Here is an 18,913-nt window from a genome sequence, read left to right as displayed (position 1 = left end):
CAACTGTGGTTGAACAAGGTGACCCTCTGCCTTCTTGTTTCAGCTCTCATACTGCAAACAAGTATCCTCTCCACAGTATGGTGCCTCCCAATCCAGAGTCATCTGGCAACTCCATGACCATGGTCTTGGTGCCACATTGTTCTCATTTCTGTGCTTTTTGTTGTGATTTTACTGTTTAAAATGTCCTCTAAGTATGCCATTCAAGTGCTGTCTAGTGATTCTAAGGGCACGAAAGCTGTGATACCACTTACAGAGAAAGTATGTGTGTTAGATAAGCTTCAGTCATGCATGAGTTATAGCCCTGTTGGCTGTGAATTCGGTGAATGAATTGATAACATAATATTAAATAAGGTGTCTTTAAACAGAAACACACATAAAACAAGGTTATGTACTGATCGGTTGATGAAAATGTTGTGACCAGAGGCTCTCAGGAACCAAAACCTTTATTTCCCCTAGGAACAATGATGTAGTATTGACTAATTCAGGTCAAACCGTTGCAGTAACTTTATAGAATGTAGCTACCAGAACAAGAGTCATCCTATAGCCTTTTTATTGTTGATTTAGAATTGAATTGCTTTCTGGTCATTACATGTGGCTTGTGGAATACTGGTTTTTAAAAACTTATTGAGAATTCCTTAGGGAATGACCTACTTTATAATCGGTTTTTGTAAATGTTAACATGTTTATCTAAAAAGAATGTGTGTACTCTATGGGTTCCATTTCAGATTCTAGATATAGCCAGCAGATTGAGCTTAGTACATATTTCAGTCACAACTTGTGTATTCTAACTACTTTTTAAACTTTTTGATCTATTACTTTATGATGCAAGTATGTTGAGGTCTCCTACCATGAATTTGCATTTGTCCATTTCTTTGTGTTTGCTTTATTTGTGTTGGGTGCACAAAAGATCAAGGTTGTTATATCTTCTTAGTAGACTATTCCTTTTATTATCCTATGTCTCTCATTATTAATGGTTTTGCCTTAAATTCTATTTTAATCTTAACATTGCTGTAAGAGCTTTCTTTGGACTTGGATCTGCTTGGCTCATTTTTTTTTTTTTTTTTTTAAGATTTTATTTATTTATTTGACAGAGAGAGACACAGCAAGAGAGGGAACACAAGCAGAGGGGTGGGAGAGAGAGAAGCAGGCTTCCCACTGAGCAGGGAGCCCGACGTGGGGCTCAATATCAGGACCCTAGGATCATGACCTGAGCCAAAGGCAGACGCTGAACGACTGAGCCACCCAGGCACCCCGGCTCATCTTTTTTAAATACCTTTGCTATTTTTTTTCTTTAAGTCGGCTCCACAGCCAATATGGGGCTTTTTAATACCTTTATTTTTAACCTTTTGTTGTCATTTTCATTTTTTTATTTTTTTAAAGGATTTTATTTATTTTTATTTGAGAGAGAGAGCACGAGTTGGGGGAGGGACAGAGGGAGAGGGAGGAAACAGACTCCGCATCCCCACTGAGCAGGGAGCCCGATGCGGGACTCGATCGCAGGACACTGAGATCATGACTGAGCCGAAGGCAAACCCTTAACCGACTGAGCCACCCAGGCATCCTGATCCTGTGTTCAGAGATTTATGAGCAAGAATGTTCATTAGTAGAATTTTTGATAGTCAAAAAGGGAACTAATATTCAGCAGATGAATGATATAGTACTGGATAACCCACAAAATCATATCTTTGAAGAAAATGTAGTGGAAATGCTCCAAAAAGGGGGGAAGGGATAGAAACAATTTTGATATTTTGTATTCCCTTGGAAAAGTAATAGAAAAACAGTTTGTAAAAAACCAAATTGACGGTAAGTGCCTATTTTATTGAATGGGTGCTGAAAAGCCATTGAAAGATTAGGGGAGGGATGCCTGGGTGGCTCAGTTGGTTAAGCATCTGCCTTCAGCTCAGGTCATGATCCCAGGGTCCTGGGATCGAGTCCCACATCGGGCTCCTTGCTTAGCAGGGAGCCTGCTTCTCCCTCTGCCTGCCGCTCTCCCTGCTTGTGCTCTCTCTCTCTCTGACAAATAAATAAATAAAATCTTCAAAAAAAATTAAAAAAAAAAAAAAGAAAGGTTAGGGGACGTAAAAATTAGGCCAGTTGGGGCAGGATGATGTGGGAAACTCATGTGACTTGGTAGCTGTTACAAATAGACAAGTCAAGTGTGTCTGGACTACAAAGTTCATCCCTTCTCTCAATGTTTTTCTACAATAAACATTTTGGGGACGCCTGGGTGGCTCGGTGGATTGGGCGTCTGCCTTTGGCTTGTGTGGTGATCCCGGGGTCCTGGGATCGAGTCCCGCGTCAAGCTGCCTTGCTCAGCACGGAGCCTGCTTCTCCCTGTCGCTCCGCCGCTCCCCCTGCTTGTGTGTTCGCTCTCTCTGACAAATAAATGAATAAAATCTTAAAATAAAATAAAATGAGTTCTTTACATAAAGGTCTTCAATGATAATAGCTCAGAGACGCAGTTTACTTTTGGCACTTAGAGAAAGTCAGCCAGGAACCATTTATATATGTTATATCCAGTTACATCAGTCGCTCCGATGGATGGTTTAAAAACCGAACTGCGCTAGGTCTGGATAACAAGACAATAAACATTTTGGCAAGGAGAACCCCACACCCATGTGTACTCTTTGGTGTGAACGGGTCTCTATGTCTTCTTTCTTCTTCTCCTCCTCTCCCTCTTCCTCCCAGTTTACCTGATTCAGAGCGGCTTGAGCGCGGTATTGCAGCTCGTAGCTCGCGTCCCATAAAGCGGCCCCGCACGTTCTGCGCTGCCGAATGTTTACAATTATGTGTCACGTCGGGCATTCTGCCGCGAAGCCATAGAAAAAGGGGACGCGGATCTCCGCGACGGAGCGAAGCAAGGCATCGGGAACGTGGGCTCAGGGCCGTTGGCGGGGCCCCGGCTTCAGGCGCCCGCTGCGCGGTCTAAATCGACGGAGTGCCGGAGACCGACCGCGGGCCGGGCCGGCGTCAGCGTCACGGGATTCAGTCACCGCGCTGGGGGTCGGAGATGCGCCAGGGGAGGCAGGGATGGGAGGCCCCTCCGCAGAGGTTCCGGCGTCACCGGGAGAAGCGGGAGGAGGCTACGCATCTGTGCTCGCGGGAGGCGGAAGTTCAGGGAGGAAAGAAGGAGCGAAACGGCTCGGTGACTGGCCCTGTCTGCTTCTCCTAGAGAGCCATGTCCTGCCACCGAAGCCAGCTGCTCTGGTTCCGCCGCCTCTACGTGCTCTGCTCTCGGTACATGAGGATCAACTCCCTGCACTTCCTCTGACGCCTGCACGGGTCTTCTGGGCCGAGAAACACAGGAGAAGCAAGACCGGGAGTCTGGGGCCGGCCTTGAGCCGGGGGAGCAGCCCGAACCGGAGAGCCCGGAGTGCGCGGGAGGCCTTCCTTCCCGAGCTCTGCGGACCCGCGGCCGTGCAGGCCAGCGCGTTGTCCCAACGTCCGCCTCTTCCTCCGGGGAAAGACACCCCACGGCAGCCCAAACCACACCAACCCCAGGACAATAATAGCTTCCCTGCCAGGTTCTCAAGGGCTGAAGAACGGGGTCCGTAATGGCACAGTGTATGTCCGACACCTAGCACAGAGCCTGCTCTGATTATGGATAATAATAGGATAGTAATAGGATAAATGCTCCTACAAGTGCGCTGAGATCACTCCACAGGTGCCACGATGCTGTATTTTTATGTTGTTTCCAAAGCTGGCTCACCACACACACACAAACACACACACACACACACGCACGGTCTATACACTGAATGAGTTCAACCATGATTCCTTTGATTCACACTGTGGCCTCCGTATCAGACTTGAATCCAGGGGAGGCTTCTCTATTTAACCTCACTAGTCGTTAAATTGACCGGGGCTCCCAAAGTCCGACCACGATGCCCAGCATTTCCTACCGAGACTATTATGATGTGGGCCCTGCCCCGAAGGAGCTTACAATCAAATGTCTCAGCTCCCAGTCTTTTGAGGGAAGCAGGAAATAGGAAGGGGAATCTGGAAGTCTTGTGTGTGGGGTTTTTTGTTTTTGTTTTTGTTTTTGTTTTCTTTTAACACTCAAAAAACTGATGTCTTAAAATTGTGCTACAGAGAAAAGCAGTCTGAGGGGTCTGGCTTGGAAGCTACTCCCGTGGTCCCGCAAACAGCCCAGGGAAGTGGCCTGAGGCAGGCAAGCTCAGTGGTCAAGGGCACAGGCCTCGAATACTGGTATGAGGCCAGATTTACCAGCCACGTAGCCACAGACCAGGTGTTTAAACTTTCTCTGACTCAATTTTCTCGTGCGCAAAATGGAGCGTAGTCATGGTACCAACCTGAGAGGAGATGAAGCCTGGTGGGCGCGCAGTGAAGGGCCTGGCGCGCAGTCAGGGCTCAGGAAGGATGAGCTGCTGGTGTTCCGAGATCTACGGAATACACAGGCCTAACGCAGAGGGACCCTCAGAAGTTGAAGTCCCGACACAAAAGGGACCCTGGTATGTGTTGTCCAGGGAGTATCCTCTCTGCCCGCTGGAGGAAGGCCTGCATTGCTGTCTCTATAGCAACAAGTTATTTTTTTTTAAAGATTTTATTTATTTATTCGACAGAGAGAGACACAGCGAGAGAGGGGACACAAGCAGGGGCAGAGGGAGAGGGAGACTCGGACTCCCCGCTGAGCAAGGAGCCCGCCGCGGGACTCTATAGCAACAGGTTAGAGACCTGCTCTCTCGAATGCCTCCTAGGAGCCAAATGGCACTGACCGAGCTATCAGGCCCTGAAGCTAGAGTCGAAATGCAAGTCTGGTTATGTTATCTGTCTACTGAAAATCTGTCAATAGCTCCTAATGTCTTCCATAGAAACTGTGAGAAAAAAGCAGCCGCTGATGCTGGGGCCGGGGGGGGGGGGGGGGGGGGGGGGGGGGGCGGGGACAAGCTGCCTCCCGTCCTGTTCCTGAGAAGACAGGCACTGGACCAGCCTCTCCAGACTGCAAGTCGCAATCTGTATTAAGAGCTGATAAAATACCCAAACCCTGTGACCTAAGGAAATACTTTAAAAATTAAAATTATAACTATATAGACAGACATTATCACAGTATTATTTATAATAACACAATTCGAAAAATCCAGGGATGCAATCATATTTAGTAACAAGGAAGAGTGTTTATGATATATTAAATTTTAGAAAGCAGGTTAGGAATGGTACAATCTCATTTTAGTTAAATAAACATACACACACAAATAAATATGTGTGTGTCTACACACACATAAAAGTGTATATAGAGAGCAATAGATATACAGAGATATATATCCAAAAGGTAATTACTGGGGTGCCTGGCTAGCTCGGTTGGTAGAGCATGGGACTCTTGATCTTGGGGTATCTTGAGTTCAAGCCCCACATTGGGTGTAGAGCTTGCTTTTATTTTTTTTTTTAAAGAGGTAATTACTAATTAGTAAGGTCATCTTTCTACAGTGAACATTTATAATTTTAAAGGATTTTATTGTTGTTTATGAATAGTTTTAATGTGATTAAGCACTTTTTAAAAAAAGATATTTATTTATTTGACAGAGAGAGAGACAGCGAGAGAGGGAACACAAGCAGGGGGAGCGGGAGAGAGAGAAGCAGGCTTCCCGCCGAGCAGGGAGCCCGATGCGGGGCTCGATCCCAGCACCCTGGAACCATGACCTGACTGAAGGCAGACGCTTAATGACTGAGCCACCCGGGTGCCCCTAAACACTTTTGATATAATGTAAAGCTAAAAAAATGTGTACAGCCAAGGGCGCCGGGGTGGCTCAGTCAGTTAAGCATCTGACTTCAGCTCAGGTCATGATCTCAGGGTCCTGAGATAGAGTCCCACATCAGGCCCCCCCTGCTCTGGGCTCCCCCTGCTCCTCGGGGAGCCTGCTTCTCCCTCTCCCTCTGCCTGCCACTCCCCCTGCTTGTGCTCTCTCTCTGTTAAGTAAATAAATAAAATCTTTAAAAAAAAAAAAAGGAAATGCGACCATTTGTGGGGAAAAATATATATGTCTACACATCCAATTGCGTGTAAATAAATGGGATATTTCTGGTAACTGCTTGTCTGAAAAGGGAAATTGGGTGGGAGCAGGGGAAAGGAGACCTTTTTTGGTCCCTTTTGAATTTTATACCATGCACATATATTCCCTATTCATAAATACTTTCAAATCTTAGAGGTTAGAAAGCTCTGTAGAATCATCAATAGTCGTTACTTCTGAGTGGTGGGATTGGAGTTATTTTCTGCTTTTTGTTTTACTGCACAGGCCGGCTATTTCTTTGTAAATAAATTAGTAAAAGTCTAGGTGGAAATGAAAACAAACTAACATTTTTATTTCCTGGTGCCCGGGGCTGGATTCCGGTCCCCGTTGCTGGAGGGCAAGCTCCCCCTCCCTGGCTCTTTCCATCCCAACACCCTCGGGGGCCTTGCAGAGCCTGGGGCTCCTGAAGCTGCAGGCTCCCCTCGGGGTTCCCAATGGGAACAGAGCTAGGTTCTCCGTGGTGCCTGGAAAGAGCACTGGACAGCAGCACGGGAAGGAAGGATGCCCCTCAAAGCTTCGCTCAGGTTAGGGAAAGGTGCCCTCCGTGGGCAGCGTAGCCCTGGGGACACTTGGCAAGAACGCCTCTGTGCAAATTGTCAGAAAGCAGCCCTTCCCCCAGGCAGACATCCGCCCGCACCAGAGCACAGCCTGGTGAGAGGAGCTCAGACTACCAACTCCGCCCCCTGAGCCACACACTTGTATAGTTAACAACCTGCCAAACTGTACAACAGCCCTGAAGCCTAGAGCAAAGATCAGATGTTGGTGGTTTCTTCAAGGAGCAAGGCAAGAAAAGAAGGAAGGAAGTGGGGGGGGGGAAGGGAGGGAGGCAGGCAAAGGGGAGGGAAGGAAGCGGCCAACCGCACACGCGCACACACACACACACACACACACACACAAACACGAGCTCAACTAAGAAATCCCTGGGAAGCGGCTATCTCTACCCGTCCAGACACACACACACACAAACACACACAAGCGGCTGTCTCTACTCGTCCAGAGTCCTGGGAGGCCGGCTGGCTCAGGGTGGGCGAGCTGCTCCTGTTCCCTGAGGCTGGGGGAGGGTCACCCCGTGTCAGAGAGACCTGCGGGCCCCTCACAGGGGCTGAAGAGAGGGCCCGTGGTTTGCCAGTTCTCCACCCTGGCCCAGAAGAACAGAAACCGCCTGGTCTCCCACCGCTCACTGCTCCAGACCAAGGGTGAGCAGACCCAGTCCGAAAGGGGAACCCTCTCCCAAGAGGGCTCCCAGGGAAAGGAAGTCCCACCTGCACCGTGGGCAGCCCTCTCCGCAGGAGCGGTTAATGGGAGACTTCATCAAAAACAACAATGAAAGCTCAGGTCCTGGTCCAGACAAAAAATTCTTTTTCTCAGGAGTGGCCAAATTAGTAATCTGGAACATCAGGTAGAAGACATATCTCAGAACCCAGAGTGCATTTAGCTCGGAAATGGAAATCATGATGGAAAAGGAACTTGAAAAATACATCTAAGGGGAAAAAAAGAAAAGAAAAAGAAAATCCGGGGCACCTGGGTGGCTCAGTCGGTTAAGCGTCTGCCTTTTGCTCAGGTCATGATCCTGGGGTCCTGGGATCGAGCCCCACATGGGGCTACCTGCTCAGTGGGGAGCCTGCTTCTCCCTCTCCCTCTGCTGCTCCCCCTACTTGTTCTCTCTCTGTCAAATAAAGAAATGAAATCTTGAAAAAAAAAGAAAAAAGAAAGAAAATCCAGGAGACCTAACATGTGAATAATGGGAGTTCCAGAAGGAGAAATAGTTACAGATGGGGGATAATAAAGGAGAATTTACATAATCTGAGACTTGAGTCAGTGCATCAGAAGGGCTCACCATATTCTAGCCAGCTGTGACTTTTTTAAAAAGAAACACACGGGGGCGCCTGGGTGGCTCAGTCCATTGATCTCAGGGTCCTGGGAGGGAGCCCCGCCAGGCTCCCTTTTCTCCTTCTGCCTCTGCCCCTCCCCCACCCCACACCCCCATCTCCGCAGGTGCTCTCTCTCTCTCAAATAAATAAATAAAACCTTAAAAAATAAAATAAAAAGATGCTCACGTGTGCTGCAAAATCCTAGATTTCAAGTGCGGGGAGGGGATAAAAATATTGCAAAGGTCTCCCCTGGGTTCAAGGGAAAGCTCTGGAGGAGAAGCATCTTGACATAGACAAGTCCGGGGACTCCGTCTGAGTTTGCGGGACAGGAAAGGTCACCACCTGCAGCGCTGAACAATGCAGAATCCCAATTAACTAAGGAGAAAAGAGGAAATGAAGAGAAACTTAGAAGCCTGCAAAAGTAAGGAAAAAAAAAAGGAAGACAGGAAACAAAGCATAAAGTGTAACAAATACAATGGAAATGATATAAAAAGAATCAAATCAGGTATCAGTTACTTCAAAAAAAAAAATTGAATGGGCTAATTTCTGTACCAAAACTGAGTTAGAAAACAAAATCTAGCATCTAGAAGTGACAAAGTGGCTAAAAATAAAAGGATGAGTCACTTACCATATACCAAGCAAAGGCACACGAGAGAGTGACAACACACATCCAAGCATCTAAAAGCATTAAACCTTGAACAATGGGGGATATTTTAGATGGGTACCAGAGTCACTCCGTGAGAAGAGATGCACCAAATATCATAGCAGCCAGATACTTGCAACAAACTCTCAGAAATCCAAGTTCTTTACTTGATTTTATTTAGGGCACCTGGATGGCTCAGTCAGTTAAGCGTCTGCCTTCCACTCAGGTCATGATCCCGGGGTCCTGGGATCAAGTCCCATATCGGGCTCCTTGCTCAGTGGGGAGCCTGCTTCTCCCTCTGCCTGCTGTTCCCCCTGCTTGTGCTTGCTCTCTCTCAGTTAAATAAATAAGATCTTTTAAAAAATAAAATAAGACTTTCTTTATTTGAGAGAGAGAACAAAAGTGGGGAGGTAAGGGGCAGAGGGAGAGAGAGAACCAGGCTCTCCGCCCAGCAGGGAGTCCTCCACGGGTCTCGATCCCAGGACCCCTGAGATCATGACCTGAGCCAAAGGCAGACGCTTAACTGACTGAGCCACCCAGGTGCCTCCCCTCACAGGTTCTTTATTTTTTTTTTTTTTAAGATTTTTATTTATTTATTTGACAGTGAGAGACACAGACAGAGAGGGAACACAAGCAGGGGGAGTGGGAGAGGGAGAAGCAGGCTTCCCGCAGAGCAGGGAGCCCGATGCGGGGCTCGATCCCAGGACTCTGGGATCATGACCTGAGCCAAAGGCAGCGCCTAACTGACTGAGCCACCCAGGCACCCCCAAGTTCTTTATTTAAAAAACAAAACAAAACACAATAATAATGGAAGGCTTTATTTTTTTTTTAAAGATTTTATTTATTTATTTGAGAGAGAGAATGAGAGAGAGAGAATGAGAGAGGGGGAGGGTCAGAGGGAGAAGCAGACTCCCCGCTGAGCAGGGAGCCCAATGCGGGACTCGATCCCGGGACTCCAGGATTATGACCTGAGCCGAAGGCAGTCGCTTAACCAACTGAGCCACCCAGGCGCCCCATAATGGAAGGCTTTAATATTTTTTCAGAATGTTGACAAATCAAGTTGGCAAAAAGTAAAGCCACAGCATATGGATAATATAAGGAACTTAAAGTCAGCATTCACTTCTTAGGTATAAAACATTTACAAAATTCAATTATTGATCGGCCCCTGAGAAATCCCTAATAAATTTCTCCAAGTAGATTTTGCACATTTTTTATCATAATCAAATAGATTTCAATAAGTTTATAAAATGAGGGGTGCCTGGGTGGCTCAATCAGTTAAGCGACTGCCTTGGGCTCAGGTCATGATCTCAGCGACCTGGGATCCAGCCCCACATCAGGCTCTCTGCTCAGCAGGGAGTCTGCTTCTCCATCACCCCCAGCCCCCATTCATGCTTGCTCTCTCCCTCTGAAATAAATAAAATCTTTTTTTTGTAAGTTTGTAAAATGACCCAAAAACTCTACTTAGAAACCAAGAAACATCCTCCAAAATGACCTCCAGATCAAAGAGAAAATTACAAATTATCTAGAAGGTAATAAAAATTACACTTTGTATGGGACCTATATTCAGGTAAGTTGTACTCTTTTGTTTTTTAAGAAGATTGAAATTGGTGAACTACGTGATTCAATTTAAGGAAATCAATAATATAAACCAAGCAAAAGTAGCAAGAGGGATTTAATGCAGATGAAAGAGAAAAATAAATAAAAAGCTAGTGGAAAGGTAAGTAAGTTTTCTTTGAAAAACCAAATAAGCCAACACCTGGCAAAGCCAATTCAGAAAAAGGGAAAATGCAAGTGCTATTATTAGGAACAGAATGGCTACTGTAGCCACAAAAAATGGAAAAGATGGAAAAAATTATAAGAGATGGTAATGCAAGTCCATGCAACAAAACTGAAAATCTGCAGGAAATGGATGACTTCCTCGTAAATTTTGGACTACCGCTGAACTCTACCATAATGTCATAAATAGGGTCCAAACATTTCAATTCCATAAAATGCAGGGTTGCATCACTGCAAGATTAATGAAAACCAGTACTTTTTAATCTTCCAGGGACTCAGCATCAGGCCACACAGCACCACATCATCCGGGTTCCTAGGAGGGAGGGAGGGGCACCCACTCAGCAGGAGGCTCAGAGCCAACTGCAAGGCAGGGGTGGGAGGGAAGGGAGATGAGCCAGGCTCTGTGTAGGGTTTGGACCCCAGGACAGACTGATGGTGGCTGTTTCCTTCCACTGGAAAGCCTCACGCTTGTCCCTTGTGAAATAAAAAATGCTCTCCAACTGAGCAAGTCCCTAAGAGGCGGTCACCTCCAAATCCCCTTCCAAACTCACACTGCAGTACACGTTGGCCGGCCCACGGTTGAGAATAGGGATTTAGGCAGGGGACAACAGTTGGATTATGTCCAATGGTAGGGCACCTTATTCATGGAATTTTATATGACTAAAATGTATTGAAAAAGTAAAAGAGAACAGACCCCAATAACCACAGAAAAATCAGACAGGTAATTATAACAGATTTTTTAAAAAGATTTATTTCTTTATTTGAGAGAGAGAGAGAGAGTGTGGGGGGGGGAGGAGGGGCAGGAGGAAAGAAATCTCAAGCCGACTCCGTGCTGAGCATGGAGACCTACACGGGGCTCAATCCCACGACCCTGAGATCATGACCTGAGCCGAAACCAAGAATCAGACGCTTTAACCAACTGAGTCACCCTGGCACCACTATAATAGATTTTTTTAAAGATTCATTTCTGTGATATTTGTTATGGTGATGTGTAATCAGTGATCTCTGATGTTACCACTGTAATTATTTGGGGACAACCACAAACCGCGCCCTATAAGATGGTGAACTTAATACCTGTTTGTATGTTCTGACTGCTTACTGACTGGCCATTCCTCCATCTCTCACCCTCCCTTTGGGCCTTTCTAGTCCCTAACACACAACAATATTAAAATTAGGCCAAGTAATAACCCTACAGCGGCCTGTGAATGTTCAAGAGAAAGGAAGAGTCCCATGTCTCTCACTTGAAATCAAAAGCTAGAAATGATTGAGCTTAGTGAGGAAGACCTCTCAGAAGCTGAGACAGGCTGAAAGCGAGGCCTCTTGGCCCAGTGAGCCAACTTGTGAATGCAAAGGAAAAGTTCTTGAAGGAAAGGAAAAGTGCCACTCCAGTGAACACATGAATGGTAACAAAGCAGGTTTGATGTGGAGAAAGGTTTAGTGGTCTGGAGAGAAGGGCAAACCAGCCCCAACATTCCCTTCAGCCAAAGCCTAACGCAGAGCAAGGCCCTGACTCCCTTCAATTCTGTGAAGGCTGAGAGGTGAGGAAGCTGCAGGAGAAGAGTCTGAAGCTAGCAGAGGTTGGTTCAGGAGGACTGAGGAAGGAAGCCATCTTCATACCATCAAAGGGCAAGGGAAGCAGCAAGTGTTCCTGTAGAAGCTGCAGCAAGTTCTCCAGAAGATCGAGCTAACATAACTAATGAAGGAAGCTACACTCCACAACAGATCTTCAATGCCGATGAAACAGCTTTCTATTGGATGAAGACACCATCTAGAACTTCTGTAGCTAGACAGAAGTCAACGCCTGGCTTCAAAGCTTCAAAGGTCAGGCTGACTCTCTTGCTAGGGGCTCATGCAGCTGGTGACTTTACGTTGAAGCCAATGCTCATTGACCATTCTGAGAATCCTAGGACCCTGAAGAATTATGCTAAATCTACTCTGCCCATGCTCTACAAATGGAACAAAGCCTAGATGACAACACATCTGTTTACAACATGATTTACTGAGTATTTTAAGCCAAATGTTCATACCTCCTGCTCAGAAAAAAAAAGATTTCAAAATATTACTGCTTGTTGACAATGCACCTGGTCACCCAAGAGCTCCGATGGAGATGGACAGTGAGATCTATGTCGTGTTCAGTCCTGCTAATACAACATCCACTCTGCAGCCTATGGATCAAGGAGTCATTTCAACATTCAAGTCTTTTTATTTAAGAAATACACTTCATAAGACTGTAGCTGCCATAGATGGTGATTCATCTGATGGATCTGGACAAAGTAAATTGAAGACCTTCTGGAAAGGATTCATCATTCTAGGTGCCATTAGGAATATTTGTGATTCGTGGGAATCAACATGAACGGGAGTTTGGAAGAAGCTGATTCCAACCGTATGGATGACTTTGAGGGGTTCCAGACTTCAGTGGAGGAAGTCACTGGAGATGTGGTGGAAACAGCAAGAGAACCAGAAGCAGAAGTGGAGCCTGAACATGGGACCAAATGGCTGCAATCTCATAAAACTTTAACGGATCAGGGGCTGCTTCTTATGGATGAGCCAAGAATGTGGTTTCTTGATGGAATCTATTCCTGGTGAAGATGCTGTGAAGACGGTTAAAATGACAATAAAGGATTTAGAATGTTCCATAAACACATTAAAGTGTTTTAGTTCATTCTACGGATACTCTACAATACACTTGGCATCGCTCTGTGAACCTGGTGATACTCGTCTGACATGCTAGCCTAGTAAATGCAAAGTAAATACGACAGAGTGCAAATCTTGCTTGTATTTTAACCAAATTTTAGTGCTTACTGCTTTTCTGTTAAATATACAGTTGTAGGGCTCCTGGGTGGCTCAGCCATTAAGCGTCTGCCTTCGGCTCCCGTCATGATCCCGGGGTCCTGGGATCGAGCCCCGCATCGGGCTCCCTGCTCCGCGGGAAGCCTGCTTCTCCCTCTCCCACTCCCCCTGCTTGTGTTCCTGCTCTTGCTGTGTCTCTCTCTGTCAAATAAATAAGTAAAATCTTTAAAATATATATATATATATAGTTGTAAAAAGTTAAAACAAACTTACTGAAGGACATGAAACAAGACCTGAATAAATAGGGATGATAAATAAATAAATAAATACCATATTCCTTGATAAAATAATTTAAAAAGCTGTACAAAGTCAATAAATTGGATAACAAATATTTGTAGTACCTACAAGTTTCAATTTGTAAATTTATACACTTACATGCTATATTTCTATACATATAAACATATAAATTACCATTCTTACAAAGTTAATATAAAAAGTTAATGTAGCTGCAGTCACAATCTCAACGGGTTATCTTCAGACCTGAATAAAATTATTTTAAAAATATATTAGAACAGGGTGTCTGGGTGGCTCAGTCAATGAAGCGTCTGCCTTTGGCTCAGGTCATGATCTCAGGGTCCTGGGATCGAGCCCCGCATCCAGGTCCGCATAGAGCATGGAGTCTGCTTCTCTCTCTCCCTCTGCCCCTCCCCTTGCTTGTTCTCTCTCTCTCAAATAAATAAAATCTTTTAAAAAATTTAAAAAATAGGGCGCCTGGGTGGCTCAGTCGTTAAGCGTCTGCCTTCAGCTCAGGTCATGATCCCAGGGTCCTGGGATCAAGTCCCACATCGGGCTTCCTGCTTGGCGGGAAGCCTGCTTCTTCCTCTCCCACTCCCCCTGCTTGTGTTCCCTCTCTCGCTGTCTCTCTCTCTGTCAAGTAACTAAATAAAATCTTTAAAAAAAAAAAATTAAAAAAAAAATATTAGAACAGGGCACCTGGGTGGCTCAGTTGGTTAAGTGACTGCCTTCAGCTCAGGTCATGATCCCAGGGTCCTGGGATCGAGTCCCACATCGGGCTCCCGGCTCAGCGGGGAGCCTGCTTCTCCCTCTGACCCTCTCCCCTCTCATGCTGTTTCTCTCTCGCTCACTCTCTAATAAATAAATAAATAAATAAAATCTTTAAAAAATATATATATATATTAGAACAGGAAATGTCAAAGAATAGCGAAAATATAAATATTAAAAAGGACAGAAATGTGAGGCCTGCCTTTCTGTATATTAAAACATATAAACCCACTGCAATCAAAACAGATATTAAAAAAGATAGAAGACAAAATCTGGACACAGATCTCAATTATATGAGAACTACTATATGACAAAGGTGGTATTTTATTTCCGGTTTTGTGTTGTTTTGAAAGTAGGCTCCACCCCCAGCGTGGAGTCCAATGCGGGGCTTGAACTCACGACCCTGAGACCAAGACCTGAGCTGAGATCAAGAGTCAGATGCGGGGCACCTGGGCGGCTCAGTCGTTAAGCGTCTGCCTTCGGCTCAGGTCATGATCCCGGGGTCCTGGGATCGAGCCCCACATCGGGCTCCCTGCTCAGTGGGAAGCCTGCTTCTCCCTCTCCCACTCCCCCTGCTTGTGTTCCCTCTCTCGCTGTGTGTCTCTCTCTGTCAAATAAATAAATAAAATCTTAAAAAAAAAAAAAAAGAGATGCTCAGGGGCACCTGGGTGGCACAGTCAATTGAGCGCCCCACTCTTGGCTTCCACTCGGGTCGTGGTGTCAGGGTCGTGGGATTGAGCCCTGCCTCGGGCTCTGTGTCCGGACGGAGTCTGCTTGAGTTGCTCCGCCCCTCCCCCTCATGCTCTCTCTTTCGCTCTCTCTAAAATAAATAAATAAATAAATCTAAAACCACAAAAAAGAGTCAGATGCTTAACCGAGCCCCCCAGACACCCCGATAAAGGTTGCATTTTAATTCAGTGAGAAAGCATTTAATAAATGTGCACGGTCGATCAGGCATTTGGAAGAAGACAAAAACGTCCTACCTTATACCAAATACAAAAACACATTCTAGATGAATTATAGATTTACATGTAGAAATCGAAATATTAAAATATCATTTAGGAAATTTCAGAGACTAAATGCATATGTACCTTGGAGTGGAGCAGACCTTCCCAGCCAGGCTGGAAACCCAGAAGATGTAAAGGAAAAGACAGGTATTTCACAACAAAAAATTTTAAAATGTTGTAACAGGCAAATCTAAATGGCCAATAAACATGAAAAACTCTTCAGCCGAAGTAGTAGCCAGAGTTTGCCAATGAAAGCAAAAATGAAAATCCATTTTTCAGGGGCTCCTGGCTGGCTCAGTCGGTAGAGCATGTGACTCTGGATCTCAGGGCTGTGAGTTTGAGCCCCACGTTGGGTGTAGAAATTACTTAAAAATAAAAATTAAAAACGAAAGAAAAGAAAATCTATTTTTCACTGAAGGTGGTGATTGGAGTAGGGTGGGAGACGTTTCTAGTAAGGAAATTGAAGACTGCAGAGGACATGAATAGGTATTTCTCTCACACACACACACACCCTAAATGGGAAAAAATAAATCACACTACTAATTAAAGAAACACAAAAGAAAATGCCACTTTTCACTTTTCTAATTTGCAAAAATTTCTATAAATAATAACGCCCAGTGTTCTGTGGGTGAGGGTATGGACACATATATTCTGCTGGAGGAATCACAAGATGGTAGAACCATCTGGAAATCAGTAATATTAAAAAAAATTCAAGATGTACGTATCCCTTGACTCTGCAATTCCACGTGATGCATTTATTCTCAAGAAATAGAAACTAGGGGCGCCTGGGTGGCTCAGTCGGTTAAGCGTCTGCCTTCAGCTCAGATCATGATCCTGGGGTCCTGGGATCGAGGCCCAAGTCGGGCTCCTTGCTCAGTGGGGAGCCTGCTTCTCCCTATGTCCCTCCCCCAGCTCGTGCTTTCTTCTCTCTCTCTCTCTCCCAAAAATAAATAAATAAAAAATCTTAAAAAAAAGGAATTAAAAATCCCCCCAAAAACAATATATATGTTTTAAATGCTAATACATACATTACAAAACATACACAGAGAATAAATTTTAAAAGGATAAATTAAAATTCCAACATTTTCTTCCCACAGATTAATGGAGCGTTTCCTGGAGGATACATACCTTCCCCTGGGGACCACCCATGTAGTCTGTTGGTGGTAAAAAGCATCAAGGTTAGCTGGTGCAAAAAAGAATGTGTAAAGTCAGTGAATTCTCTGAAAAGTGACCCTATGTCAACCCTCATGGAGAGACAGAACGGGATGGAATAGCCACAGAACGGGAGCTACAGAATCTTTATGTTCTTGGGACCACAAGAGGTTGGGGAACAAAAACAGTTCTAGTTTGGTCAGAGGTCTTGGTCTTGGTCAAGGCTGAGTCCTGCTTGTCCCCGCTGTGCCATTCTCACTCCCGTCAGTGGGGCTCCCGTCCCTTTTCTGGTAGTATAAGGAAAACCCACACGGAAAGTGGCGTCGACAGTAATTAAAAACTGATGAGCATATGGTCTAATGAAGTGCACTTGGGGAGAGGTCTGAGGCGCTTGGAAGAGGCAAGGTCATACGGGAAAGAATTCTGGTTATCTATCAAGAGTTCACCGGAGCCTACGAGCTCAGAATGCTCAGGTGTGACTTCTGCCATAGATCAGGGCCAAGTCCGTGCAGGTGGTCATACGGCGGGAGCACTGCTGCTTGGAAGGAAACGCCAGCCAACAGCCAGAGCGGGCTCTCTGGGAGCCCGTATGTTAACCTGCAACCAGAGCAACCACACTGTCCCATAGTGGAGGCCGCTCTTCCTGCCCTGGGGCGGGGGGATGGAGCAACCAGCCTTGAGCTTCTCGTCGGTCACAAGAGCAAGCACCAGCCCTTGGGCCTCCAGCTTTAAAGGGAAGGTTGATTTCAGGAAAGAAAAAAAGAATCTGAAAGAATTCCCATCACTTGGATATCCACTAACTCAGCCAGTTGAGGCTGACCTGGGGAAATTCTTGGGAGTCTTTAGAACCATTTCCTTCCTCTAGTGAATGCAGAAGATATACAACAAAGATCTCCAAATATCCAAATGTATAAAGAGGCACGGGAAAGAATGTTCGTTGTCAGTATTCACTGGAGAGGAAAAACTGGAAACCCAATTTTCCATGGAAAAAAACCAACCAGTTAAATAAACTATCTCCATACTATGCAATTCTAAATCACAGTCAATAATGAGGACATGTGTACTGATATGGAAAGACCCAGATGTCATTAAAAATGCAAGCTGCAGGGGCACCTGGGTGGCTCAGTCGTTAGGCGAGTCTGCCTTCGGCTCAGGTCATGATCCCGGGGTCCTGGGATCGAGCCCCGCATTGGGCTCCCTGCTCAGCGGGATGCCTGCTTCTCCCTCTCCCACTCCCCCTGCTTGTGTTCCCTCTCTCGCTGTGTCTCTCTCTGTCAAATAAATAAAATCTTTAAAAAAAAAAAAAACTTTTTTAAAAAAATGCAAGCTGCAGAAAAGGCACAGGATGACTCCACTGAGGTTTCTGAAAGGTACACAGAAGTATGTTTTCACGCAATCTTGCAATAGGAAAGGTAGATCGGGTACTCGTGTTTTCCCTGTATAATTTCTCACCGCTCTTTCTAGCCTTAAAGTAAACGTGCTGTCAGCCGACTTGGAAGAGGTGATGATCACACAGAACGCAGTCCATCTGTTATTTCTCTCCCTGTTCCTTCTCCTTGGCTAGTCTACGTCACAAAGTCAGTACATGATTCATCAGTCTCCCTAAACAAAGAGCGAATGTTTATTAAGCATGTGCCATTATGTATATACTCAGTGTTTGGTAGCGAAAGGAATGCTTTGGGAAAGTTGACCTGATTAAAATAAGCAGCAATGGGAAGCAAGGTGGGTGGGGGGGCAGGGGAACTAGTCAAAAGACTCCGTAGCGGGCCAAGCGTTCCTCTCCTGTTCAAAGTTGTTCAGGGCTTCCCTAATGCCTGGAAAATAAAGGCCAAATTCCCGAGCTTAATATCCAAGACTGTCCACGGTCCGGCTTCTGACACATTTTTCTGATCTCTTCTATTACTTCCTCCCATCGGAAGCTTCCAGTCCAGTCTGGCTTTACTCAGGGCCCCGACCTCTGTTCACACACTTTTCCATTCGACCTTCCTGAGTCTTGCTTCATTTAAAAATAGAGACTCCAAGTTGTTGTTCAGTGGGTATAGAGATTCAGTTTTGCAAGATGGAGAGTTCTGGAAGTTGGCTGCACAACAGTGTGAATGTACTCAACACTGCTCAACTGGACACTTAAAGATGATTAAGACAGGGGGCGCCTGGGTGGCTCAGTCGGTTGGGCGTCTGCCTCCGGCTCAGGTCATGAACTCAGGGTCCTGGGATCGAGGCCCGCGTCAGGCTCCTTGCACAGTGGGGAGTCTGCTTCTCCCTCTCCCTTTGCCCCTCCACCAGCTCATGTCCTCTCTCTCTGTCAAATAAATAAATAAAAATCTTAAAAAAAAAAAAAAAAAAAAGACGGTTAAGATGGTCAATTTCATGCTATGGGTATTTGACCCCAATTAAAAAAAAAAAAATCAGAAGCTGATTTACCTTTAAAAAAAAAGACTCCAGTGATAGTCTCCCAATTCTTTCTTAACCAGCCCTCTCTCTCCTCTGAACTCCTAGGGCTCTTATGCTTACAACTCATGTGGCTTTCGATCTTGCCCAGTCTTACAAGTGTTTCATAACTATTCTTTTGTCTTCTCATCTCTCCCC

At 45.5% G+C, this 18,913-nt stretch overlaps 1 protein-coding gene across 16 annotated transcripts in view; it reads left to right on the top strand.

The window, feature by feature from the left end:
- PIGL (phosphatidylinositol glycan anchor biosynthesis class L) overlaps positions 1-18,913 on the top strand; it is a 100,177-nt gene that overhangs the window by 72,283 nt on the left and 8,981 nt on the right. For 2 of the 16 annotated variants that reach the window (XR_013446024.1, XM_036084556.2), the window contains one exon: positions 3,173-4,866. The exons of 6 other annotated variants lie outside the window; for them this stretch is intronic. Coding sequence is in view for 5 of the 10 variants with exons in the window: in XM_036084556.2 (XP_035940449.1) it covers positions 3,173-3,271 (99 nt within the window). In the remaining 5 variants the exon portion in view is untranslated. Of the gene's footprint in view, positions 1-43; positions 2,612-2,688; positions 3,131-3,172; positions 4,867-6,862; positions 9,302-16,272; positions 18,909-18,913 lie in introns of those variants that run through there. 8 more of the 16 variants (XR_013446026.1, XR_013446031.1, XR_013446028.1 and 5 more) reach the window with 8 other exon arrangements.

The sequence above is a fragment of the Halichoerus grypus genome, chromosome 2, assembly GCF_964656455.1.
Source record: "Halichoerus grypus chromosome 2, mHalGry1.hap1.1, whole genome shotgun sequence".
NCBI classification, from domain to species: Eukaryota; Metazoa; Chordata; class Mammalia; order Carnivora; family Phocidae; genus Halichoerus; species Halichoerus grypus.
Note: the sequence above shows the minus strand (reverse complement) of the source record. Positions and strands in the feature narration are given on the sequence as shown.